Here is a 27,656-nt window from a genome sequence, read left to right on the forward strand (position 1 = left end):
AGATTTTTCCACAATAAAGCATAAAATTTCGCTGAAAAATTCCGGTTTTTAAGTTGTACACCCAATACTGAGCTCCAGTATTAAAATTAGGAAGATTTCGAGTCCTCAACAATATGAAATGGTATAGATATATATGTACATAAAAACATATTTGCATTATGTGAAGCAAAACTATGCGTCGTAATCGTATTAAAATTACCGTTTAGACGAGAGAAGGTAGATTGCGATTGCAGTTCCAATTACTTCTTGCATATCAGATCCAATAATAGCAACTTCCACCATCAGCCAAAGTATCAAACGTGGGACTGTTTTGTATTGCTTACAGCACATCTCAGCTAGGTCCAATCCGGTTACAACACCAATTCTAAAAAACAAAATGTTTTAGCTTTTAAAAGATTAATATATTAAGCAACATGGCCTTCCTCGGACCGTTCCTACTGAATAAAAAAAACTTGGATTATAATAAACAATACGGCCAAAGCCGATCTTTCTTAATAAAAAAAAGGATTAATATATGCAGTATAACCACCGACAAACCGACGTGACACTGGCGTTACAAAAGTGTCCCACACGAAAGTACTGTCATTTGCCAGTGAGGCGATCACTTCTGTCAAAGTAAGCTCTGTTCACTGCTGCTTCGATGTAAACAACTTTTCTAAATACAAATTGCGAAGGAAGTGTGAGGCACGATTTTGTGAGAATTATTGGACAAAACACCAAGGAAAATCATTTTGTAAGTTTCCAAATCAATGCAAAAGATGTGAGAAGTACATAAAACAATACACATTGGAATTTGCGAAGAAAAACAAAAAGGGGATTTAGCAGTTTCTTTTCTGTGTCAGTGTTGTAAGCGAATCATTATAGAGATGGCGCTAGTGTTTAACGTATTTTCATTTCAAATAAGGAGACAACTTTTGAAGCTCATTTTGTTCGAAGTGTCACGTCGGTTTGTCGGTGGTATAACCTCACTGACTTTTTAGTTCAGTTGTTTTCAAGATGGCACTTCAATATTTTGGATGTCATCCAAGGTGGATTTAAAAAAAACATCGGCATGTCATGGTCATGGTGTTGTCATGGTGTTTTGATGAAGCATAGCCGTTGCGATGAATTTCAGTTTAGTTCACAAAGGTTTAGGCCGCTGCCAGACACACCAAAAATCCACCGTAACGAAAAAAATCACAGATGAAATATAACGCATTATAACCCTCATATTTTCATTCGATCGATTTCAGTCCACCCGTCCTTGATCGAAATCCTATCGAAATTGCTGTTAGTATACTTCTGCAGCACAAAACAACATTTTAACATAAGTAAAACTTATGTATTCCTGTTATTTTCAACATAATTAAGGACAAAAAAAACTCATATTTTGTTTGTTTACAATAACAAGCGTTATTTTCGATTGTCAGACTTTTTCGGTACGATGACTGTTCGGTGTGTCTGCCAGCGGCCTTATGAACCTTTTTTTTTTTTGTTTCGTTTTTAATTTATTCATCACATTCGCGGTATGTCAAACAACCCAACTATCGAATGCGAATGCAAACTAGTTGGCTCGCAATCGTAACGGAACCAGTGAGGTCATATTGTGTATGGCATAAGCAGGTCTACTCACTTCACTGCTAATCGTTGCATTGCTAAGCCAAGCAGCGTAGCTCCAAGTAGCACCCATAGCAAGCTGAATTTTGCCACAATTCCACTCTGTAAATCTGACTCGATGTTTCCCGGATCCAGATAAGCAATAGACATCAAGAAGCCGGGGCCTGTAAACGCCCATAATTCTCGAAAGCTGAAATTAGTCTGGAAATAATCAACAACGGCTGTAAGTGCCAAAACTACAACTTTATTCTTATTCAATTTGCAATTTTTGTTCACTGAGTAAAAACGTTATTATAAATACATTAATTTGCTTAAAAACGGCAAACTATTTAAATAACTAACACAACTAACATTAAACAAATAATCATGGTTATTTAGTATAAGATCGTTTTCGAGCCATTGTACAATTGTAACATTGTAAAATCGCAACTAAACATTTGCTTTCCCCAATATTAACATACGTTTAGATTTCCCAGAATCGTTTCTTCGCTGATCATTTTATTGCAATAATTTTTTTTTGCAAATTCATGTTATTTGATTTTGTTCTTATTTCAAAAAAAAAATATTTGTTTTGATGGCATCGGGATAAATTATGGACCAATACATTAATTTTTTTTTGCAAATCAAGTTAGGGGAAAGCGGGGCAAAATGGGCATGTGAGGCAAAATGGGCACAATCTATTTAAGGATTAATTGACTACAAAGATACTTTCCAATGCTCAAAATGTATTCATTAGAGTGTTCTATGAACACCATGTAAGTTTCATAACCCTTACATAACAAATAACCAAGAAAAATGCAAAGTAAGGTTTAGTAGTAGCATATTGATGTAATTTTTTTTTTTTTTTGTTTCGTTTTTAATTTATTCATCACATTCGCGGTATGTCAAACAACCCAACTATGGAATGCAAATGCAAACTAGTTGGCTCGCAATCGTAACGGAACCAGTGAGGTCATATTGTGTATGGCATAAGCAGGTCTACTCACTTCACTGCTAATCGTTGCATTGCTAAGCCAAGCAGCGTAGCTCCAAGTAGCACCCATAGCAAGCTGAATTTTGCCACAATTCCACTCTGTAAATCTGACTCGATGTTTCCCGGATCCAGATAAGCAATAGACATCAAGAAGCCGGGGCCTGTAAACGCCCATAATTCTCGAAAGCTGATCGTTTTCGAGCCATTGTACAATTGTAACATTGTAAAATCGCAACTAAACATTTGCTTTCCCCAATATTAACATACGTTTAGATTTCCCAGAATCGTTTCTTCGCTGATTATATTATTGCAATAATTTTTTTTTGCAAATTCATGTTATTTGATTTTGTTCTTATTTCAAAAAAAAATATTTGTTTTGATGGCATCGGGATAAATTATGGACCAATACATTAATTTTTTTTTTTTGCAAATCAAGTTAGGGGAAAGCGGGGCAAAATGGGCATGTGAGGCAAAATGGGCACAATCTATTTAAGGATTAATTGACTACAAAGATACTTTCCAATGCTCAAAATGTATTCATTAGAGTGTTCTATGAACACCATGTAAGTTTCATAACCCTTACATAACAAATAACCAAGAAAAATGCAAAGTAAGGTTTAGTAGTAGCATATTGATGTAATTTTTGCCACTATGAAAATAAGCTTAAACCAGTGTCACAGGGATGCGTTGAAGTTTTCCATGATATATTTTTAAAGATATGATATTTCTTTACAATTTGTCTGAAGAAAGCAAGACGATTGAATGCGTATTTTTACTAATATAACAAAAAATACAAAAATGCTTCACGTGGGGCAAAATGGGCAGTTACGCTTGGGGCAAAATGGGCAGTTACGCTTGGGGCAAAATGGGCAGATGCTTTTCACATACGGCGCTTGGTAAGGCTAAGGTGTTGTATTTGTCGCCTCAATAATGATAACAATCACAGCTTCAAAAGATTCGATTTTGTAGATTTAAACGTGTAAAAAATGTTTCAATTTTGATAACATATTTTTGGAAGAATTTTAAGGTCTTTTCTGACAAGCAAAACAAAATATAGGACGAAAATAAATGTAACGAAACGTGCGCAAATGCAATAGACCATTACCTAAGCACAGTTGTTGTGGCCCATTTCATCATCATCAGCCTCAAACGTCAAACGTCATAGTGACTGGTCGATGATTCTTTGCGCTCCGATATTTTATAAAATTATTCAGTGAAAACTTATCCCTAACGCAACTTGCTTGCTTGTGCTGACTGCCTCAAGACCTGGTTTTCATTAACAGTCGGAAATTGCTCATCTGCAATCACCTACAATCATTTTTCCTGCTCTACAATCAATACCCCATTTCAACTATTGCTGTACCATTTTACAATGGCCGGTATCTGCGCCGCTTGTGCCAACGACATTGTACCTGCTGATCGAATTGTGAAATGGCAGGGTAGGTGCAATGCCGAGTTTCTTTTCACATGCAGTGGACTCTCTGACGAACTGTCCGCTATTATAGAGTCCTGTGCACAACTTTTTTGGGCATGTAAGGCTTGTGTAAAGTTTCATAGAGACCCGCGTTCGGCTGTGCTTAGGTCGTCTACCCCTTACACCCACACCACTGTCGACTTATCGTCCAGCATTGCCGACCTTAAAGCGAGCCTCCATAGTGAGCTGCCAAAACAAATCACTGCCGTTATTAAATGCGATCTCCTCGAAGTGCTGAAGGATGAGATGCGTTCCTGTTTGCTTTCATCACACACCTCAACCGATTTACCCACTCAACAACCCATTCCTCGCAATCCAGCAACATCATAACCCGAAATGTTTAACTCAGTAATTAACAATGTTCCCGATACCATTACACCAACACAAACACAGTTCCCATCTTTGGCGGCCTCACTTAGTGTAAGTGCAATCAAACCGTCATCCTACATCAACAAAACACCACTTAACAACCCGAGAACACCACTACTAAGAGGATCGGGATCACCGCTTGCTTCAGATACACTGGATATCATTCCACACACTGATACGCGTATGTGGCTGTTCTTTACACGTTTCGCCCCATCAGTTACATTCTTCTTCTTTGGCTCAACAACCGATGTCGATCAAGACCTGTCTGTACCCACTTGTGAGCTTTGCTTTAAGTGACTAATTGATTCCCCCCCATAGCGGGATAGTCAGTCCTACGTATGGCGACGCGGTCTATTTGGGGATTGAACCCATGACGGGCATGTTGTAAAGTCGTACGAGTTGACGACTGTACTACGAGACCGGCTACGCGCCGTCATCGATACTAACTCGATACATCAACTCACACACGATCACCCTGCCACTCTCGCTGTAGACAGCTAATCACAATCACAATCCACTCTCACGGTCCGGAATAAGCGCTCCGATATCAACCACCACTACAGATATGCACTCGCAGCCTGGTACGATTTCCTCTCCTGCTATGACCACTACAGATGCAGGTTTGTTTACAACTGAACCACAGCAGGATCTCAACGAGCGAATGCTTGTCATCACTACACCTACCAGATCTCCTCCAGAATGCTTAGCCGCTCCTAAAAAAAGACCGCGACGAGTTAACACTAAACGGACTGATAATTCTACGGAAGCCGGTCCGTCAGATGAATAGCAATTGAATATCAACAACACAACAACAACATACTTACCGATGTACTACCAAAATGTTCGAGCCTTGCGTAAAAAACTGAATGATCTTAGACTAGTACTTTCCGAAACTGAATACAAAATCGTAATATTAACTGAAACCTGTTTGAACAATAACATAAACAATGAGTTATTCAACGACGATCGCTATTCTATTTACCGATGCGACAGAACCACCACCAACAGCACTTTCTCCATCGGTGGTGGTGTTCTAATAGCCTGCTCTCGCTCTCTTTCATCTTGCGAAATTCCACCGACGGATCGAACTATGGAACAAAATTCTTTATGGGTCAAAATTTGATTGGGCAATATTTTTGTTTATATCGGTGCCATGTATATTCCACCGTACATCGCATATAACGACATAATTGTTAACAAACATCTGGAAAGTATACGCGAAATTTCCTCACGCATGAGAGATCACAATCTCCTGCTTGTCGCTGGAGATTTAAAAAAAATGGGACATTACGTGGTCCAAACTCAATCCAGCCGTTGTCGAGGATGTACCATTGCGCTCCACTTTCATGCACTATAAACCGTCATCTAAGTCTCGATATAATCATATTTTCATCGATGGTATGGCAGCAAACGGCCTTTATGAATTAAGCAACGTTAGAAACTCCATGGACCGACAACTCGATCTAATTTTTGCTAACTCCAACGCCGCTGAGATCTGTTCTGCCATGTCGAAATCCGAACCGGCCCTGCTCAAGCTCGACAATTATCATCCTGCACTCGAATGGTCAATACGTCACTATGATCCTCATGCGTCTAGCTCCCATCCAAGCAACACATATCAGTAACGATTAAATTATTCAAAGGCTAATATCGTGGAACTGGAGGAAAGAATAATTCTATTCGGTTCTACTTTTAACTGCTCCAACTTTCCATCTGTTGACGACGCTGTTCATGCCTTCACGATTTTCATGAAAGATGCTCTACAATCCTGTACACCAATTATGGACCAGAAACGCTCTCCAGCATGGACTAATAACAGGCTTATCATCCTCAAACGAGCCAAAAACAAAGCCATTAGTCGACATCGTTTTATGAGAAGTAATATCACTAGGGAAAATCGTAACAACGCGATACATGCATACCGTCAGTATAACCGATCAAGATATAAGCAATATATATCTTCAATCGAAAGGTACCTTCTCCGACATCCCCGAAAATTTTGGCGCTTCATTGACAGCAGACGACGCTCAAACGTAATTCCAAGCACAATGAAATATAATGATTTCGTGGGCACGTCACCCGAAGATATTTGCAACATTTTCGCTGAACGATTTTCCGATGCCTTCTCCACCCCAATTGTAGATCAAACGGTGATCTCAAGGGCCACATCTTACACACCTCTAAACATGATTGATTACACCATTCCTACGTTTGATATACATACAGTAGAAAAGTGCCTCAAAAGCCTTAAACCCTCTACAGCTCCTGGTCCCGATGGCATTCCGAGTTTCATCATCAGTAAATGCTATCAGTCCCTAGCACCTGTATTAACAAACATATACAACACGTCACTGAGTTCCGGTATTTTCCCACGCTTATGGAAGACCTCGTGGATGGTACCAATATTTAAATAAGGGGATCGCTCAAGTGCTTCAAACATTCACGGTATCACATCACTTTGTGCGGTGTCAAAAGCTTTTGAGCTTCTGCTTTACAGCCCTATGCTCTCCGCTACATCGAATTACATTATGGATAACCAACACGGGTTCGTACCCAAACGTTCTACATTAACGAACCTCACTGAATTCGTTAGTTTCTGCAAACGTAATCTCGACTCCGGAGGTCAAGTGGATGCTATTTACACCGATCTCAAAGCTGCTTTCGACCTCATCTCACACGACATTTTAATCGCCAAATTGCAGAAGTTAGGGTTTTTGGAACAAATAGTTAAGTGTTTGCATTCCTACCTCACAGAACGCTCATACAAGATCAAGGTAAACGATCATACATCTAGAGAGGTGCTTGGCACCTCAGGGGTGCCTCAAGGCAGCAATTTGGGCCCGCTGCTCTTCATTCTTTATATAAACGATGTAGGGCAATTGCTAGCTAAACACCGTTTTCTTCTGTTTGCCGATGACGTTAATCCGTTCGCTCCTATCAACGATACCAATGACCGCATCAATCTTCAACACGCCATCAACCTGTTTAGCATATGGTGCCGTGATAATGCAATGGTGCTATGTATCGAAAAATGTTGTGTTTTGTCTTTTTACCGTTCTCGGTCTTGCACACGATTTAACTACCAGATCGATAACATATCCGTTGAACGCACCGATACATTCCGCGACCTTGGGATCATTCTCGACACACGTTTAACATTTAACGATCACCTAGAAAATATAGTGTCTAGAGGGAACCAACTACTGGGTTGGATTATTCGATCAACGCAAGGTTTCCGCAATCCTATGACCATAAAAACCATCTACTGTGCCTACGTTCAATCTGTGTTAGAATATGGCAGTATTGTTAGTGACCCCTGTATCGAACAATGGAGTAACCGAATCGAGGCCATCCAAAGAAAAGCGACTAGATATGCTGTAAGACTCTTACCATGGCGACAGGGCGATGTGTTACCGTCATACCATTCCCGGTGTCTGCTTTTAGGGATTCAGTCGTTGAAAAAGCGCCGTGAGATAGCTAAATGCCTTTTTATATCAGGACTACTTAACCACCACATTGATGCTCCTACTCTATTAGCTACGATAGAATTTAACGCGCCATCTAGGAATCTACGTACACGTCAATTCATATCCGTCCCTCGTTATAGAACTCGTTTTGGCCAGTCTGATCCTATGTCAGCTATGTGTCGAACTTTCATAAATAACTTTGATTTATTTGATTTCAACATGCCACAGAATGTTTTTAGAGATAGACTCAGGACACAACTTACGTAATAATTTTATTTTCAAAATACATTTTCTATTCTTGTGCACCTGTTCTCCCAGATCGATTTATGTACCTTACATAGTCTATAAGCACTAATTTAAGTACATTCATGTAGGATCTTCAAGATCCCGATGGATTAATCAATAAACATATAAACATATAAACATATATATGATAATCATGCAACCCATGGCAGATACTCTTGTTAAGTGACTAGTTAGTTTGCCCCGGTTACAGGGCAATGCAATATGATTTTGGCAATATTTAATAACTACAGGATTGTTACGTTTTCGTGGATAATAGGCTTGAGAAATTTAGGGTTTCAGGAGAGGGGGTGTGGAATGGAAGAAATGGAAGCAATTGGAAAGCAACTTGGCAATTATGTTGGCAAGTTGTTTTATACTGGCCAAACCGGACGTTGACATTGCAATTTGATGCGACCGACGATTGATTTTTCATTTGTTTGCAAGAGAAGTTATAAGTGATACACAGTCTTAAAATATTCATTTTCATCGAGTGCGAGTTCGGGTAGGGTATTCAACCTACTTCTCGCACCTACTGATAATTCGAGTCAACCCAAACTAGCTGGACCCAACGGTCGGATTGATCCTACCTTTGCCCGACCCCATCCGAAATCGTTGGTGCATCGTTGGGTTGAAGTCGTTTATGGTGTCTTGCACCTACCGGAATCGTTACACCAACTGAACCTAATGTATCTTTCGGGTCGACTCGTACGACTCCGGGTCGCTTACGGATGGCTCCGGCCCTGTAAGTTTGAATTGACCCACCCATCAGTAATACAAGTGCTTAAGCGCTTTATGCTAGGAGTTGTAACTTTAATGTTTTCTATGTTCTACATTTAATATATGTTATACTGGAATCACTTGAAATTCGTGCATCCATATGCTTGGTTTTACACGTAAATTTTCATTCCCGAAATTTAATATAACCGATTTGGTACATCCCTGTCTGGAAGGTGTGATTGGAAGCGCGGGGCTAGACAACGACATCCGTGGCACGATCCTCTACCGGTCTCTCCAATTTCTTGGCTTCACGGATGACATCATTGGCAGGACAATAGCGAAGATGTGTGAGGCGTACCTGACTCAAACGCGAAACGGCAAGAATTGGATTTAGAATCAATGCGACGAAGACGTAGTACCTGCTTGCCGGGGACTCAGACCATCTGGGAAGCAGTGTATTAGTTGTCGGCGGAAACCTCGAGGTAGTAAAGGAGTTCTGCTATCTCGGGACGGTCGTTACCTCTAACAATTACATCAGCAGCGAAATCCGGAGACGCATTGTGCAGGGGAATCTTGCATACTATGGGCTTCACCGACTGCTGACATCCAGAAGACTTCGAGTCCGCACGAAATGTGAGATATATCGCACATTGATTCGCCCAGTGGCCCTCTATGGACACGAGTCCTGGATTATCCAAGCGGAGGATGAAAACGCTCTGGGCATGTTTAAGTGACGCATCCAGACCATCTTAGACGGTGTGTTTTTAGCAAGGAGTATGGAGGAGAAAGAGAGAGAGATAGAGAGAGGGAGAGAGAGAGAGAGACAGAGAGAGAGACAGAGAAAGAGAGAGAGAGAGAGAGAGAGAGAGAGAGAGAGAGAGAGAGAGAGAGAGAGAGAGAGAGAGAGAGAGAGGTCTTCCGCACGAAATGTTCGCTGAACAAGATGCTGCTGTGTGTAAGGAGTATGGAGGAGAAAGAGAGAGAGAGAGAGAGAGAGAGACAGAGAGAGAGAGACAGAGAGAGAGAGAGAGAGAGAGAGAGAGAGAGAGAGAGAGAGAGAGAGAGGTCTTCCGCACGAAATGTTCGCTGAACAAGATGCTGCTGTGTGTCGAAGTGTGAAGTGTGTGTTGCTTAGCTCCCATCTTATTTGTGCTTTTGGTATGGTTAAAGCGCGTTATTTGTTTCGTTGTAGACAGTCATCTGTGCCAAAGTAGGTTACTGTTAGTGTGATTATTGTAGTGGAACAAATATTCACACTAATATTCAAAAATAGAGCTTATGCTGAAAGGTGTAATTTTCTTTGTATGCATTTGTGTAATGATGTGGTGTAGGAGGAGTGTTTGTATTAGTATCATTTGTATCATTTGCGTGTGTTGCTGCTAATGATTCTGCAATAATTAAGCTGCAATTGTTGTGCAATAATTATGCTAAATCCTATTTCATGGATGTTCCACGGTCAATGACCCGTTACATAGTGAATAGTTAGTCCGAATAAATTTGTTACGCGGATTAACTACTATTTTCTACTAACGATCCTAAAACATGCACACTTAAAAATATTTCACGACCTCGGTTTAAAAAAAACTGCCAAAATCCGTCGGCTCTTTCGATTCTTGCTGATATGTCAGTTGAAAAATCCCAGTAGCCGAAAATTAGTACCATTTAAAACTGAAATATCAGTTAAATAAATATTTGAACCGAAACTCGGCAACATAACATGCCCAGAACATACGTTAACACAGCTGTCAACGAGCTCATCCGTCAAAATAACCGAGATTTCAGCTTTACTATTTGGATTAGCCGAGGCTCGGTATTCTATCTGTCATTCGCCATTCTGTTAATCTCGTGCTAATGAAAAGAAATCTTTTCGGAATGATGTTGGGATGTAAAATTAAAAGTGTAAAAAAATAAGTGAAAATGAGTCTTTCAGCGCGAAAAAACCGAGCATCAGTAGCGTGCGATCGAGCACGGGTATGGAGCGGGGTTGGGGTTGGGAAGCTCCATCAGCGCACGCAGCCGAGCGTCGCTCGGAGCAGTCCCTACCCACCGGTCACCAGCACTCAGAGATCCTTTGAATACGCGCTTGAATAAGAACTTGAATTGGCGAAATTATTCAAGTGATCCGTCGGGTCCCGAATCCGAAGCAAACCCGAAGCCGAAGCAAAACCCGAACGGGGGTCTGCACGAACCTTCGTTTAATTAGCCCCCTCCCCCTTTTTGGCCAAAATTTCTTTCCAAAATGATACAGTGCGAACCATTATATCAAAATTATTCGATTTATTGAATATTTTAGTAACATAAATACAAAAAACACAACACATGCACAATAACCACTGCACTTAATTCTAAATTAACTTACATAATTTCAGAAACACTTTTTTACACTCGCACAAAGAAAAATTAAAATCCGCACAGCACTTGCTGCTCCTCATCGCTGTCGCGCCTACCCAACAGTCAAAAGCCGAAGATTTTATATTGACCTTTCACTTTTTCTATCTGTCTCTCGCTCTAATTTGAGTGATTTTCCCTTCGTGAGTATCCACGAGCTCCCTCGAGTGGTTGTTGTTGTTGGAAGTTGAAACCGAACCCCCTTCGTGCGCTGCCAAAATCAGCGAAGAACGTAATCGAGTGGCTCAAGCGAAAAAACGGAAAAAATGATGAACACTCAAGTGTGCTGTGACAATAACACACACGCACGCACAAGGCGACACCCGTAATCTGGTGCGATACTGGCTTTCAGTGGCGCAGTACACATGCACACATTTGGCCACACCTGTGGCTCTGTTCTAGCTCTGTTCTGGCTCTGTTCTAGTGCAGGTAGTTTTCTGCAGTCCACGGTGATACTACACACAGCCACGCACTTGGCGATACATGCTGTGTGGTGGACGTTCAGAATTCAGTGGTACAAATACACACATGCATACACTTGGGGACACACGCTCTGCTGTGCGGTGAGATTTGTGTTCTGTGTCCAGTGGTGCAATATACACACACACGCACTTGGCTACACACGTAGTACGGCGCGGTTGGCTTGGCAGAAGCGTATACACACATAAACGCAGTAGGCTTTACTTTCAGTTCAGTGAGGTTGGTGCTTGTGTGGTGTTTCAGCGCTTGGTGGTCAACGGATAAATCCCGTAAAAATGGAGATTTTTCTTATTTAAGGTAAGTAAAAGTGATTAAAATGATCAACCAATATCCCCGCTTCTAATTAATATCATTTTTCTTCCATTTCATGTGTGTTTCACGGCGAACGGCGACAACAAAACCTGTGGCTGTGTCGTGGTGTTGGAGATGGTGACCCGTAGAGTGCAGCGAGAGGAGCCAGGAGCAACAGTGAGGAAGAGCAGTAAATGGCAATTTTGTGATTTTATTCGTTGTGCGAGTGTTAAAAGTGTTTTTTTTTATAATGTGCGTTGATTTGGAATTAAGTTCAAAGTTTGTAGTGAAAGTGATTTTGATTTTTGTTAGTTTAATATTATTTTCAATAAATCGAATTGTGTTGATGTAATTGTGTGCACAGTGTAATTTCAGAAAGAAAATCTGCGAAAAAGGGGAGGGGGCTATTAAAACGACTATTCGTGCAGACCCCCGTTCGGGTTTTGCTTCGGCTTCGGGTTTGCTTCGGCTTCGGGACCCGACGGATCACTTGAATAATTTCGCCAATTCAAGTTCTTATTCAAACGCTTATTCAAGGGATCTCTGAGTGCTGGTGACCGGTGGGTATTCAAGGATCAGATGTGGAAGCTAATCGGATTGGTTCAACTTTTACCAGACCGTTCAGACTTCCAGGATTCATTTCCGGCCACCTACACGAGGTAACCACGCAAACAATGAGACCCCAAATTTTTAGTGATTCTGGCCGAGGGGTATGAGGAAGCTTGAGGAAGCAAGGAGAAATGCGCTGCGAAGAGAGTTCGCATTCTGTTTTACACGCGCGTTTCACTAACACCAATACAAATACCGTGCTTTGACGAGCCGTCTGTGAATGTGTGTGTCTTCTTTCAGCGAGCTCAACAACTTCGAGCTGCTCGTCACATCGTGTTGTCTCGCTTACACTACAGCATCGAACCATCGCTCCGTATGTCCCCCCTCCTACGCGTACAAAACCACCAGCACAGCGCGACGCTTTGTCGGAGATGGTTGTACGCGTTTCGTTCTAAGTCCCGCGCGCAGTGTTTGTGCGTTGATGCGCATTTCGTTATAAGTCTCGTGCGCCGGTGTGTTTTGATCAAGTGTGAAGTGAACAGTGTGTACAGACGCACATGCAGTGCGTGCATCGACAGGTAAGAATTTGCTGAACAGAGGCAACGCAGATTGTCGACAAGTTTCTCGCAGCCTGGCTCGACCCGGTACTTTGCAGTATGACGCCATTCGTGAGTATGATAGATTCTGAATGTGTTGTGAAAGTGTTCTTTATGTTTCAATAAAGTGTTTAATGAAATAAAAAATGACCGTGTTTGTGTTTGTTGTTAGAATAAGTGCGTACTTGCGATCGTGTATATGCATGAAAGAAAACGAGAAACGAAAGAAACAACTATCTTTAGATGTGTTCGTAGCATGACTGGAAAGAACACAAACACATTGAGAACTACAGAGCGCACCGTGCGTTACGGTTGGGGAGGGGGAGGGCTCGCGCGAGGGTGTAACTCATTCCTCCAAGAGTAACTGCTAACGGGGGACGGTACTCAAATCACTCAAAAAATACACTCATTTTGCCGGACGGGTGGAGCAGATAACTGTAATCATGGGGCGAAATGCAATAAATGTGCCGGTGAGCATGAATCGCGTAACTGCCCGCTCACTGCGAGTTCGTCAACAGGTGATGGCAAAATTCCTGATCACAAACTAAAATGTGCCAATTGTGATGGGAATCACACATCTAGTTTTGCAACAAACCAAGAATGTAGCGGGTTACAAGACCGCACCAAACCATCCCACACAAACACCATTTAATGGGTCCAATGGAAATACAGCAAGTAGCAATGACCTGTTTGCACCGAACGAAATAGCCCCAATTGTGGGAGAAGTGTTTAACCGATTACAAAAATGTAAATCAAAACAAGACGTCACAGCGATCTTCGAAGTAGTCAGCAAATTTTGTTTCTCCCGATGATTGATTCAAGTGAGTAGATTAGATTCGTAAACTGGAATGCAAATAGCATTCTTAATAAAAAAAAAACAGAGCTAGCCAATTTTTTAAAGTTGAACAACATTCACATCATGACCGTTACAGACAAATTTTTAAAACCAGAGATTAATTTTTGTGTCAATAATTATGCTATACATAGAGCTGATAGAACTACCAGTGCAAAAGGAGGGGTTACAATTTTAGTTAGAAAAGATATCGATCACCATAGAGTAAACACGCCTGTGCTTAGAGTAATGGAAGCAGTGCAAATCGCAGTAAAATCATAGATTTTGGAATTGCTGCAAAACAAACTCTTCAGGAAAAATCCTTTTTGATCTGATGCAAAAATGTTCCGTGCATTACCCTGACTCACCTACGTTCTATCCTTCCGATTCGAAACGACTACCGTCTACTTTGGATTTGATTCTCTCTAATAATCTCATGACATCTCGACTCCTAAAACCTTAACTAACTTAACCTACGATCACCTACCAACAATTTTCAAAATTAAAAAAAGTGCACCATGCTTTAAGCCACCACACAGTGTTTATTATTATGCAGCAGCAAATTGGGTAACATTTAAAAATCATATAAATGATAAATTAAATCTGCCTTATATCAATCATAATTCTAGAGTTAATCATAGGCAAATAGACAATATGATTACTAAACTAAACGTAACCTTAATGAAAGCACACAATTTGGCTGTCCCTACTATTATTCCAGGTCAATACAACTTGATTATTCCCGAAGACATTCTAAAATTAATCAAAATTCGTAACATGTATCGTCAAAAATGGCAAAGACATAGAAGAAATAGAGAATTTAAAAGAATTTATTATGGCCTATGCAATTTAATTAAACTTAAACTTAATAACCTACGGAATTCTAATTGGAATAAGAATTTAATTGAAATCAACAGATATAAAGATAAAAATAGGTTGTGGAAATTTGTTAGAATTATAAAAAACAAAAAATATTCCATCTCTTCACTACAGTTAGAAAACAAAACACTAACGAGTGCGCAAGAGAAATGCGAAGCACTAAAAGAGAAATTTTAAAACGCCCATAAAATTACTTTCAACTTGAATAGCCCGATAGAACGAAAAGTGCTATCAGTAAATCAAACTTTTTTAAATAGGCAAAACATAAATAATCTCACTCATGACAGCTAGGTAAAACCCATTGAAATCAAAAGGTTACTTAAAATACTCAGAACCAAAAAAAAAAGGTTACATTAAACATTAAAAGGTACATTAAAAAGGTTACCTAACAAAGCCATTGTTTATTTGACAATAATTTTAATAGCTGTCTGAGGCTTGGATATTTCCCAGAAATATGGAACAAATCGAAAATAATGGCAATACCTAAACCCGGTAAAGATTCAACAAAACCAGAAAACTATAGACCAATCAGTTTACTCAACTGCACAGGAAAGATATTCGAAAAAATAGTATCATCACGGCTTCGCTCGTTTACTGATGAACATAACATCATCCCTAAATACCAATTCGGCTTTCGGCCTTCCATGTCAACTACATATCAAATAGATAGATTAAAACAACAGCTTCTAAAAAATCGATCGACAAGGAAATCAACCGGCCTAGTATTACTTGATGGTGAAAAAGCCTTTGATACTATTTGGCATCAGGGTTTACTGTTCAAACTAATATCTAACAACTACCCTTCATACCCTTCATGAAAAATTGCGAACAATACCTTTACGCTGATGATTTCTCCCTTACAGCATCTTCTAAACAACCTAAAGCAATAGTCAGATCTTTAAACATGGGACTTAGGAAGTATAGTAAATTCTGTAGTAAAACCCACATAGAAAACTCTATTCATAAAGTAGAAAAAACCCTGAAAACCTTGTATCCATTCATGCATAGAAAATCAAATTTAAACACACATAACAAGACACTGCTTTATTATGCTTGCTCCAGACCATTGCTAACGTATGCAACTCCAGTTTGGAAAAACTGTGCCAAAACTCATATAAAAAAACTACAAGTTTGTCAAAACAAATTACTTAAAATAATACTCAACGTCCCACCTTGGTACAGAACTAGCGATTTGCACTCAAGAACAAAAACATCTAAAGTAAAAGATTATATCAACAAAATATCCAGGCAATACATCAAATGAACGAAAATTCTTTGGTACAACACCTTGCACTATAGTTCTATCAAACATAAAATCATTTTAATCCTAATGAATGATTCATCATTAATATATAGCTTAGGTCGTAGGATTAATGTAGGATTAAAATAGGTTAGTTAGGATTAGTTTCATTAAAAAAAACAACGACAATCCTAAACACAAAAAAAAGTTTAAAAATTCAACTTGGCAGGGCTAGCTAAACTGTTCAAACAATGAGGAAAGAAAACGAATTCGAACCCATTATAAATCTACAAGAGTATCCATTGTACACTGTACACAAATTTTAAATCAATAAAAACTTGTATACTATACTACTACTATATTATAAACTACATTATTATCAACCACACTATCAGCTATAAGACACATGGTAACAAATCACACTATTGTAACACATTTATAACACATTCAGCAAATCAGACCAGGGCAACAAACCCGAAGAGTTCAGGCCACACATTCCATACAAAAACAACCGAAACATGGAACATAAGCAAAAGCAATCGTCACCGAGAACACATGGCGTACGTACAAGCGTGGTGACGAAAACACCCTTTTGAAACCTTCTGGCGCAATACATCAAAACTGCAGCATAAGCGCGCAGCGACAAAAACACCTCACACCCTTCCAGACACATTATAAATTAAAACAACATAGAAACACCTCACTTAGTAAAATACAAAACAAAAACAAGTAATTGCCACAAACAGCAAACAAAACAAAACAGCGACCCAAATTGTAAGAAATTGCACCGAACGAATATATTTTATCGATAAATAATCACGGCGGTTCAGATTCGTTCAGACTGCCAAGAGAGGACGTTACACTTCCTAAAAATCTTCGCCTACCCAAATTATTTCGAGTTTCAATTAAGGGAAACCCCTTTGGAGTTTCCATGATCGCCTGGACGATCAAATGCCGGGTTCAACCCAACCAGCAAAACCGAAGCTATTGGAAAACTTTCCTGTGTGCCAAAGCGAGAGAGCATGTCTTTTTTCTCTAGATTTTGGACGGCACAACGCCGATCGTGTGGTCTATGAACGAAAAACGGGAGAAGGGGAAACCGATATCCTTCGAGTGACACACACGCATGCATCTGCATGCGTGTTCCGCTGAACCGAGACTACACATCTCTCTCGATCTCCCATGATTTTTCTGCTATCGCGCTCATCCGGGTCTTAGGCATCCTCAGTCTGTCCAGAACTTTCACTGTGGAAGGATGTGTTGGAGTGATGTGTGATTTCTTGTGCCCCGTACTTTGCTCGTTTACGTTTTGTGCCGTGTTCCTTCTTCTTCAATTATGGAATGATTTATCCTTGTAAATGTCTAAGGTAAGTTTCTTATCCTCGTGTGTGCTTCAATGGATACATTCAACTAACGCTTGTCGTCTAAAAAGTTACAGTGCACGCGCATGTTAATCGACGGTTGCCAATATCCCGCAAAACGATCGACGGAAGGAAATCGGTGTCCGGTTTTAAAATATAAAGGTAAGCGTTGCTATAATCCTATGTGCAAAATATTGTTTAGTTTGTTATAAAAAACATGGATTAATTATTGGTTAATTTTCATCAACAGATTTCATTACAGCTCTTTCGTAGAAGAGCGCACTTCAAGGACGCCTAGGATACAGCTAAACATGCGCAGCACCAGTCCGTGACGTCATTTCCAGACAGGCGCCGGCTGAACACGCGCAGCACCAGTCGAGGATATCCTAGCGCAGAGGGTAGAATGAAGAACGAGAGGAAGGGTAACAGAAAGCAACCGCAGCATTTGGAAGGGGTGAAGCATCCTGCCGTATACAGAGTGTGAGTGTGCCAAAACGCATGTGGAAAGAGTAACACCAATAAATAGCATGCGAAAGTGTGCATAAAGCAAAAAGAAAAAGCGTTACTACTACAACCAGCAATCCGAAAATATAAGGGGAGGGATGAATACAAATGTATGCGTAAGCAGGACCAGCAATCCAAGCATTTGAATGTGTGCGTCGGTTTGTGCCGTGCTGAAAGTTTTTACTTTAGCTGCTGCTAGTGTAAAAACTTAAGGAAAGCTTAAAGTAAAATTTTTTTACACGGGGCGCCTTGGGAAATTGTTGGCTGGGAATGTCTGCGCCTACACGGGAGGTCCAAAACAGCCGAAGTCATACAAAATCATGAAAAAGTCTGCGCCCTTTTGTTCCGGCGTCCTCGTGAAGTTTACCGAGCCGAGCCGAATAGTTGTGTTCGATAAAAATGTGTGCGTATCAGGTAGCAGCATTTGTACTGCTTACCTGCCGTATGCTGCTGTGATACCAAGCGAGACGCAAAGGCAACGCATCAAAAGGACATGTGTAGCCGTGAGGAAATTTTTCTTTGTCTCTTTTGCCTTGTCCTTGCCTTTAGATCCTGATGAGTGAAGCATGCATACATTTCGGGTACGTTCGGGGTATAAGCCTTGTCCCTCTCATGTTAATGGTGAAGATAGAATCGTATGCCATCGGCTCTGCATTCGGGCGTGGGCAGGCCCGTGGACGCCGTCTGTTCGCACGCAATGACAGCGCCTACACGCGTGGTCCAAAAAAGCCGAAGTCATACAAAATCATGAAAAAGTCTGCGCCTTTGCGTTCCGGCTACTCCGTCGGGTAAATCCGACCTTTACCGAGCCCTCCCGAATAGTTGGGTTCGTTAAACATGTGTGCGTATCAGGTAGCAGCATTTGTACTGCTTACCTGCCGTATGCCACTGTGATACCGAGCGAGACGCATAAACAACGCGTCTAGAGGACATGTGTAGCCGTGAGGAATCTTTTCTGTGTCTCTTTTGCCTTGTCCTTGCCTTTAGATCCTGATGAGTGAAGCATGCATACCTTTCGGGTACGTTCGGGGTATAAGCCCTCCCAACGAACCAAACCGTGCTCTTTCGAAGTAAATTTGCTTCGATATAGCTTCGATAGAAGTTCTCTACCGAAGGTGTATCAACTTTGATAAGCAGCTCCTACCGAAGTTAAGCTCGGGTGTTTAGCCGAAATGCTACAAAAGAGAAAGAAAAAATTCTCTCGTTTGCTGCCCCGCGCGTTCGCTCACACGCTCGCCTTGTCCCCTATTTATTTACGTACGTATTTATTATAGCCCTCCTCCTCCTCCTCTGATCCTTTATATATCCTCCTCTTCCTCTGATCTATCTTCCTACCTTATGTGCAGTGATTATGTGTTTAATTGTAATTGGAAGGAGAAATATTAGATTTATTTATTACGTGACATTTAATCAGAGAGTTGAAACATGGTACTTGGTGGATCTACTGTTCAACACAAGCGGGCCTAACACTTTAACTATTTGCTAATTCGCGCGTAATAGGACGTAAAAGGTGCAATAATAATGGAGCGGTTCTAACGTAAACAGACAAAATCGCTTAGCTGGAAATTTGATAGAGCGGAATAGCATTTCATTGTAATAGCATTGCTAGTATATCATCCGCGCACCCTATGAACCGTACTTTTCAAATATCTTAAAAGTACGCATTGTACGAAAAAACGGTCTTTACAAGATCGATTCAGAATTTCAAAACACATTTGGAAAAAGTTTTTCGCTAAAAGTGATTTTTGAAAGTTTACTCAGATTAATGTTTATTCCTTTAAATTAATTCATAAATGGGGCAAGGGAAATAATTTATACTAATACTAATAGACCACGACTCCATTGCCTGAAATATTTAGTGCCTCAAAGTAGTATATCCTCTTTGCCAAGCGTTTGAGTTAAACTGATTCTTCGCAAAATGTGTAGAGAGCGTTCGGTCCCACTTCAGATGCTTCGACAGAGTGAAGCTCCTCCCCTTCCTCCATTCGTCATCGATCAATTTTCTCCGCGCACTCACACATCTACACGCGCAGCTGTTCGCATGGCAACACGTGAGATGCGTGACATGCTTTCTCGCTCATCACGAAGGATTTGCTTCGAAAGAGCTCGGTTTGGTTGGTTGGGCTGTCCCTCTCATGTTAGTGGTAAAGATAGAATCGTATGCAATCGGCTCTGTATTCATTCGGGCGTAGGCAGGCCCGTGGGCGCCGTTTGTACGCAGACAACCAGTCCGCTTTGAACAGTTCGCTCCACCTCGTCTCATGTCAGTAAAAACTGACTTCTCGCAAACATAGAACTCGACGGCCCCCGCGTACGTTCGATCACATTACAGGAACATTACAGTATATTTTAAAATAGTTTATACTTTACAAACAACAAATAAAAGAAAAACACATTCAAAATTAATAAAACTATTCAAAGTACCATTAAAACACTATTTTATGTAGCGCCACCTGGTGGTATGGATGCGAACTACATATAAAATAATAATTTAATTTAAGGTTATTTAATATCATAAAACTTGACATTGAATATCATAAAAACTAACAATTTCTGCAAAAATAATTTTATGCCGAAATTTGTTCTAAACTGCCCATTGTGCACTGGTTGGATATCCCACAAACAGATGGCGCCACCAGCTTTTTGCTATTTTTAGAATGCATGAGTCGTTTGCCGTCGGCTAAACGAAGTCTTTCTATATTCCGTTTAGGTTGAGAGCTTGAGCCGTTTAGAACCCGTTTAGTGGTCGTTTAGTAGATTTGTGGCACTTGGATCGCATGCGAAAAAGCGTTGCCACTGCCCTGAACACGTTCACCCCGGCGCTGATTTTCACACACTTTCCGTTCCGCCGGCATCTTGAACGCAACCAGAAGACTTAGAACCAGAAATATATGTAGAAAAATTGAGTTTTTTCGCTATAATTTCAAAACTACTCTGTTCATCAATACAGTTGTGTGCAGGATGAGTTTTTTTTTTCAACCGTGGGTGGGTAGAGTACAGTTGTGCACAATGTTTGTGTTTCCCTAGCAAATGATCAAAAGCACGTCCCAGGGCCTGTCACCGACATACGAGGAAGTTCCGTGGCAAGCTCTGGGGCCTGGCAGCCTGCTGAACGTGTTAACCGCGGTCGGTATTTTAAGTGTGTTTGACTTACGCAGAAATTCAAGATAGGCGGTTTCTTCTTTTATCGACAACACCATTTGCGGACTAGTTTTAGAGTGCCCAGGAAGCTAGACTCTGAAGCCGAACCCCGATACAACCCCCTTAAGAGACGAAGAAGAATAAATAATTCCTTCGGCTTGCAGAGCGAATTGGCAAATAAAAGAAACAAACATACATTTATTACTGCTTGTGAATCTATGAAAGCATGTGAGTTATCATCCTAAAATTTCCGCATGGGTTCCGGACGCACTCTAAAATGTTAGTTTATTTATTATTGTTTCTTGCCAAACATTTTATTATTGTTAAAATTGAGGATACATAACGATAATAAATTATGACATTAAATTTCGATACGCATACTGCTTACCGTTTCAGTTGTAAGTGTGACACACTCTCCTCCGTAAAATAAACTTGAGGCGTTGTTCAAGGAAGAATCTTCTGATGGTTCTATTAAACTGTTGCTTGAATTCGGAGTTGTAGTTGCCGAGGATGTTTGGCTTGCTGATTTATTCACTGCTTCAGCATTTCGTGCAGATTCAAACGAAGAGGGCTCGTTGAGGCTCATTATTTTAAACAACTACTACAGCAAACCACATAAATCCTACCCTTATCTATACTACCCTGATATCAGCAAAATACCAGTCACGCAACGACGGCAATTAAGAAAAACACCACAGTGTTATAATTTGGCATAACATTTGCCGACGAACTTAAATACCGTGTTAAGTTGCTAATTTTCGTGCACTTGTTGATGCCTTACGATTATATCATTTTTCAAAGCAATGGAAATATTCTACGAACTAAAAAAACAAAAATCACACGCTGAACTTATCAACACTTAATAACAAACAAAATACCAACGACAGCTGATCGGCGGACACATATACAGGTATTCCCCGACATACGCTCTTAACCGTTCAAATAGACATAGAGCGGCAACGTCACAAGCGATGAAAAATTGCTCAAAATTTCATTCCGTGTATATCAAAGTAGCTCATTTGACTAAGGCAAACAACTTGTTTTTTATTTCAAAACACACAAAAATAAGTTAAAATGTGTTCAAATCTATTTTTTTGCGTTTGGCATTAATCTGGCTTGTAAACAAAGTAGATAATTCGATTGTTTCGGGTGAAGCAAAAATGTCACGCGAGACGAGTAGCTCTGTTTGTAAAATTGAGCTACTTTTTGTCGCGCGCGACGTTGAGGCACGTGTCTGTGCTCCATCGCATGCGATTTTATCGCACGTGCTGTCAAACGCTTTTTCGTATCATATTGCGATTATTTGGATGATTTTAATAATATAACGATTATGAAAAATTAAGTTGAGATTGTTCCTACAAAACACTATACATTTAGTTTGACAGATAAAATCGGATGCGGCGTCCGACGAAATCAAAAAAAATTGATTCCGTCGTACGACGAAATCGCACGTCCGACGTTATCTGTCAAATCTCGTATAAAATTTTGACAGGCCTTCCGATAAAATCGCATCCGATGGAGCATAGACCCGGGCCTGACGCTGTATGTCTATTTGGACAGTAAAACACCTTGCAACCCTTTAATATTTTGACAGAAAATTTACGCTCTGTCATACAAGTCATACGGACGTCACACGAGGCGTAAACTCAAAAAGTTTACGCTTGATTTGTATGGGAGAGCGTAAACTTCCTGTCTGATTCAAATAAATAAATACAGTGGAGCGCCGTTTATACGGGTACCTTTTATCCGGCTTTCCGTTTATCCGTGCTGTTGAGAAATGACAGTTCAATACAAAAGTGACATTGGGTTATGAGGAGGATATTTGAAAAAGCGGTAATAAGAGCACATTGTCATAACAAAAAACACTTTAATTCATGGCAAATTTTCTTTCGAAAAACATGAAGTTAATAAAAACTGGGTTATTTTATCAAAAAATAAGAAAAATTTCCAAAAAATAACCAGGAATTGGTGATAATTTATATGATTTGACTCATTATCCGTGTTATTCGCTTATCCGGGCGAAGCCAAGTCCCGAGAAGCCCGGATAAACGGCGCTCCACTGTAAATAAATAAATAAAAGATTTCAGGGTTGTATGGCTCAAATCCAGTTTAGGGCGGTGGCAACGCTTTTTCGCATGCGATTTTATCGGACGGCCTGTCAAATTTTTGTATGGGATTTGACAGATAACGTCGGACGACGAAATCGCACGTCCGACGTTATCTGTCAAATCCCATACAAATCTCGTCCGATAAAATCGCATCCGATGAGCGTTTCCACGGGCCTTACGCCAAAGTTTACGCTTCGTGTGACGTCCGTATCAAACGTAAACTTTTATAGCGCATTGCCACGGAGCTGAAAAAATGTTGAAAAAAATTTCAACTTTGTCAAAATTGCTTGTCAACTGCAAAAAAGAGCTTTTCTCTTGGCCGCACCAAAAACATACACAAGAGCGAAAAAAGCTCCAACATCTGAATATCATCGATATTTTGTTTAAGAAGCACTAACTAGGTACATACATCAATTAGAATCATGCATTATTGCATTATTATCATAACAATGGGTCACAACTGCGCCAAATAGCTGTTTGTTTACGCTTTTTCACTAACGTCAACTTTTGTCAACTTTTGTCAACTTTTTTCCTGGCTGCTCCAGGTCACAAAATTTTGACAAAAGCTCAAAAAAGTGACAAAAACTCACATTTTGAAAAATTTGTCAGCATTTTGTCACTCCCGTGGCCTTTCGCTTAGTGACAAAATGCTGACAAATTTTTCAAAATGTGAGCTTTTGTCACTTTTTTGAGCTTTTGTCAAAATTTTGTGACCTGGAGCAGCCAGGAAAAAAGATTGACAAAAGTTGACAAAATTTGACGTTCGTGAAAAAGCGTAAACAAACAGCTATTTGGCGCAGTTGTGACCCATTGTTATGATAATAATGCAATAATGCATGATTCTAATTGATGTATGTACCTAGTTAGTGCTTCTTAAACAAAATATCGATGATATTCAGATGTTGGAGCTTTTTTTCGCTCTTGTGTATGTTTTTGGTGCGGCCAAGAGAAAAGCTCTTTTTTGCAGTTGACAAGCAATTTTGACAAAGTTGAAAATTTTTTCAACATTTTTTCAGCTCCGTGGCCACGCGCTAACTCACGTGGCCTTTCGCTTTTTGAGTTTACGCCTCCTGTGACGTCGGTATAACCAGGCTGTCAAAGGGCCCTGATTAATGTAAACAAATAGGTATATTTGTACATTGGTTGATCACGATTTTTTACATTATTTATAGTTTCTTGTAAATTGGTTCTTCCTCGTTATTGAATGAAATGCAACTACCAGAAGAAAAAAAAAATACTCGAAAAATAATTTGTTCTAAGCGTCCTCCGCGGGCACTGGTGGTTTTGGTGTGGTGTTGTACAACTGGGTTAATTTTCCGATTAGTCTCCGAAGCACATGGATTACGAAAGTTTTCATCGTCGGATATGTACCGCATGCGGTAAGATTTTCTTGTTTTAAAAAGTGGATAATTAACTGGAAGAAAACACTCGAAATCATTGTATCCTTTTTCAGAGAAAAAGTTCGCCAAATGTTTCAGCATGCCTACGACGGCTATCTACAATACGCTGCCCCGTACGACGAATTGCGTCCATTATCATGCGATGGTATCGACACTTGGGGTAGTTATTCATTGACATTGATCGATGCTCTGGATACATTAGCAGTCATGGGTAATTACACAGAATTTGGACGCGTGGTACAGATGCTGCAAGGTCGATCATTTGATGCAGATATTAACGTTTCGGTATTCGAGACCAATATTCGTATTATTGGGGGTCTGCTTTCTGCCCACCTGCTTTCTAATCACGCCGATTTAAAATCAATGGGGCTCGTAGAACCTGGATGGCCTTGCCAAGGACCTCTCCTAGACATCGCTGAGGAAGTTGCACAACGTTTGCTTCCTGCATTTGATACCGCTACTGGTATGCCGTATGGGACAGTAAATCTACGACACGGTGTACCGTATGGAGAAACAACCGTTACATGCACAGCCGGCATCGGAACATTTATACTGGAATTTGGAACCCTCAGCAGACTTACGGGGAATCCTGTCTATGAAGACGTGGCTATGAATGCTTTGTCTGCATTGTACAAACACCGATCACCGATAGGACTATACGGAAATCATATCGATGTACAAACAGGTCGGTGGATAGCACAGGATGCAGGTATTGGAGCTGGAGTGGACTCTTATTTCGAATATTTGGTCAAGGGCTCAATTTTATTGGAAAACCCTGCTTTGATGGCGACTTTTTTCGAAAGTAAGGCATCGATTGATCGTTACCTTAAACGAGAGGATTGGTATGTTTGGGTGAGTATGAGCAAAGGTCAGCTCACCTTACCTGTGTTTCAATCGCTAGAGGCATACTGGCCAGGCTTATTGACTTTGTATGGCAATACTAAGGAAGCCCTAAAGGTACTACACAACTACCAAACTGTGTGGCGGCAGTATGGGTTTCTTCCAGAGTTTTACAATATTCCTACAGGAGAAGCAGGTGCAAATCGGGAAAATTATCCTTTGCGACCAGAGTTAATCGAATCTGTTATGTATCTTTATCGCGCAACAAGCGATCCATTTTTACTACAGGTAGGTGAAAATATACTGGAAAGTATAGAGCATAGTGCGAAGACGCCTTGCGGCTATGCGACTATACGGAACGTTCTGACCCATCAACAGGAGGATCGAATGGAATCGTTCTTTTTAGCAGAAACCACAAAATATCTTTACCTACTATTCGATCCGAATAATGTTTTGCATAATGATGGAAGCATTGGTAATGTCGTAAAAACAATATTGAACGATGGCGTCACAAAGGAACACAAATGTGTGGTAGGTGCCGGGGGATACATTTTCAACACGGAAGCCCATCCAATGGATCCTACTGCCCTTCGCTGTTGTGAAGCAAGACATATCAATATTTTTGCTAACGCGCTTGTCGAAAATCAAATGAATAAAAAAGAACGTAGAGGTAAACTGCTTTTTGCAAAAGGTCAACAATACTTGTCCAACACAAAGAATAGACAAGATAAAAAAAATGAATGGATGATTACAGAACCTAAAGAGCCACCTAAAATGACTGATGTTAAGATTGAATTAAAAGGCGGAGAAAAGATGGCTACCACAAAATTACCTATCAACACGATAAATCGAGAAATAGAGGAAACTGAGAGCGTTTCGAGAGGAATTAAAACAAAAAATATGTACTCAAGCGAATCTATATCAAAAACGAATCATATGAAGTCAATCAAAGAACAATTTTCACAGTCATTCAAAGACGAAATCAATCATGCAACCGCTTTTTCGCTTTTGCCTGTGGATAAAGCTACAACGAACGCTGCCTCTTCGAATAAAGCGAAGAGCAGCAGTACAAAAAAAGTGTCGGAAATATTGTTGATGAAAAAATCGGAGGAAGAATTTACACCTGTAACAGTACAATCTTATAGTACCACAGGATACTCCGCTTCAACTAAAGACAAGAATGGAAACGAGGAGGACACACCGATGGCAACGATGCTTAAACTTGTACAAAGCATGTTTCATACCACTGCCAACCTTGCCCAAAAGCGATCTGTATTCGACCTTGAAAATTTCTATCAACAAGTAGTGAATAATCGCTTATTGAATGATGAAAGTGCAAATTTTAACATTTCGGGGATGTCTTCACCATCTTATAACAAAGAGAAAATACTTAACGGATTGCTCACGTGTCGATCACAACCCTTTCTACAAAGGCTCACTCTCATCGGAGAATTCTATTGAAGGGTATTGCACACCCTGCGAAGATAAGATATAATACGGGAATAAAAATAAAGTAATACGGGAGGTCCCCGAGAAAACTGTTAACGGGGACCGAAAACGGCCGCAAAATACCGCGTATCTCGAATTTACGCGTAAGTCGAATCTTGTGATTTCCAGCCAAAATATCACTAATTTTCGTATAATTTACAAGTAGAGAGGGGGTCTTAGCCACCTAATTAATATTTTTATGTGTTTCTGACTGAATTTAACCAATTTAATCCTTTTGAAATGATTTTTTACATTCAATCAAAAGAAAAATTATTTGGCATTTTACAATTGATGTGTCAAATCAATACAATTTGCCCAAGGAATTATCAAATTTAAAAAATGGCGTATCTTCGAATCCGCATATACAGGGTTTTCCAATTGAGTTTAGACTAGCCGCATACTTTTTTTGAATAGTCGCAATAGATTCTTGACTAGCATCCTCTATTTTTGATTACGAGCAATGGATTATTGACTAGGAGCAATTGATTTCAGCAGACCGGTTGCTGGCGCGGAGTGACCAGATTGTTTTTAGAGGTTATCGGTAGGAAATCTAAAGCAAATTCGGTAATTTTCAGTAAAAACAACATTTTATTCACTCATAAATTTTATTAAACTCCAATTTTATGGTTAAACGATCAATACTTAGAAAAATATTTGATTTTTGGTTAGAAAAACTGA

General features: G+C 40.1%; 2 protein-coding genes across 5 annotated transcripts in view; one reads left to right on the forward strand and one right to left on the reverse strand.

Moving 5' to 3' along the window:
- The window catches only part of LOC120955073 (protein Malvolio), a 76,960-nt gene extending 54,910 nt beyond the window's left edge, over positions 1–22,050 (reverse strand). For 2 of the 4 annotated variants that reach the window (XR_007452696.1, XM_049610068.1), the window contains exons 1-3: positions 21,531–22,050; positions 1,613–1,797; positions 200–364 (exon numbers count right to left, since the gene is read on the reverse strand). Coding sequence is in view for 3 of the 4 variants with exons in the window: in XM_049610068.1 (XP_049466025.1) it covers positions 200–364; positions 1,613–1,797; positions 21,531–21,728 (548 nt within the window). In the remaining variant the exon portion in view is untranslated. Of the gene's footprint in view, positions 1–199; positions 365–1,612; positions 1,818–2,582; positions 2,807–21,530 lie in introns of those variants that run through there. The other 2 variants (XM_049610070.1, XM_049610069.1) reach the window with 2 other exon arrangements.
- Positions 22,051–24,327: 2,277 nt separating this feature from the next.
- Positions 24,328–27,059, forward strand: LOC120957439 (ER degradation-enhancing alpha-mannosidase-like protein 2). The gene is made up of 2 exons (XM_049610060.1): positions 24,328–24,629; positions 24,704–27,059. Exons 1-2 carry the CDS (start codon positions 24,460–24,462, stop codon positions 26,949–26,951), a joined length of 2,418 nt encoding a protein of 805 aa, XP_049466017.1. The 5' UTR covers positions 24,328–24,459; the 3' UTR covers positions 26,952–27,059.
- Positions 27,060–27,656: the final 597 nt, after the last annotated feature.

Source organism: Anopheles coluzzii, chromosome 3 (genome assembly GCF_943734685.1).
Source record: "Anopheles coluzzii chromosome 3, AcolN3, whole genome shotgun sequence".
Taxonomy (NCBI): Eukaryota; Metazoa; Arthropoda; class Insecta; order Diptera; family Culicidae; genus Anopheles; species Anopheles coluzzii.

What these genes read in the sequence shown, in the direction of transcription:
- LOC120957439 (XM_049610060.1), top strand. Translation starts at nt 24,460, where the DNA reads ATGCAACTACCAGAAGAAAAAAAAAATACTCGAAAAATAATTTGTTCT. An exon ending in TCGGATATGTACCGCATGCG is followed by an intron (nt 24,630 to 24,703) that starts GTAAGATTTTCT and finishes ATCCTTTTTCAG; the next exon opens with AGAAAAAGTTCGCCAAATGT.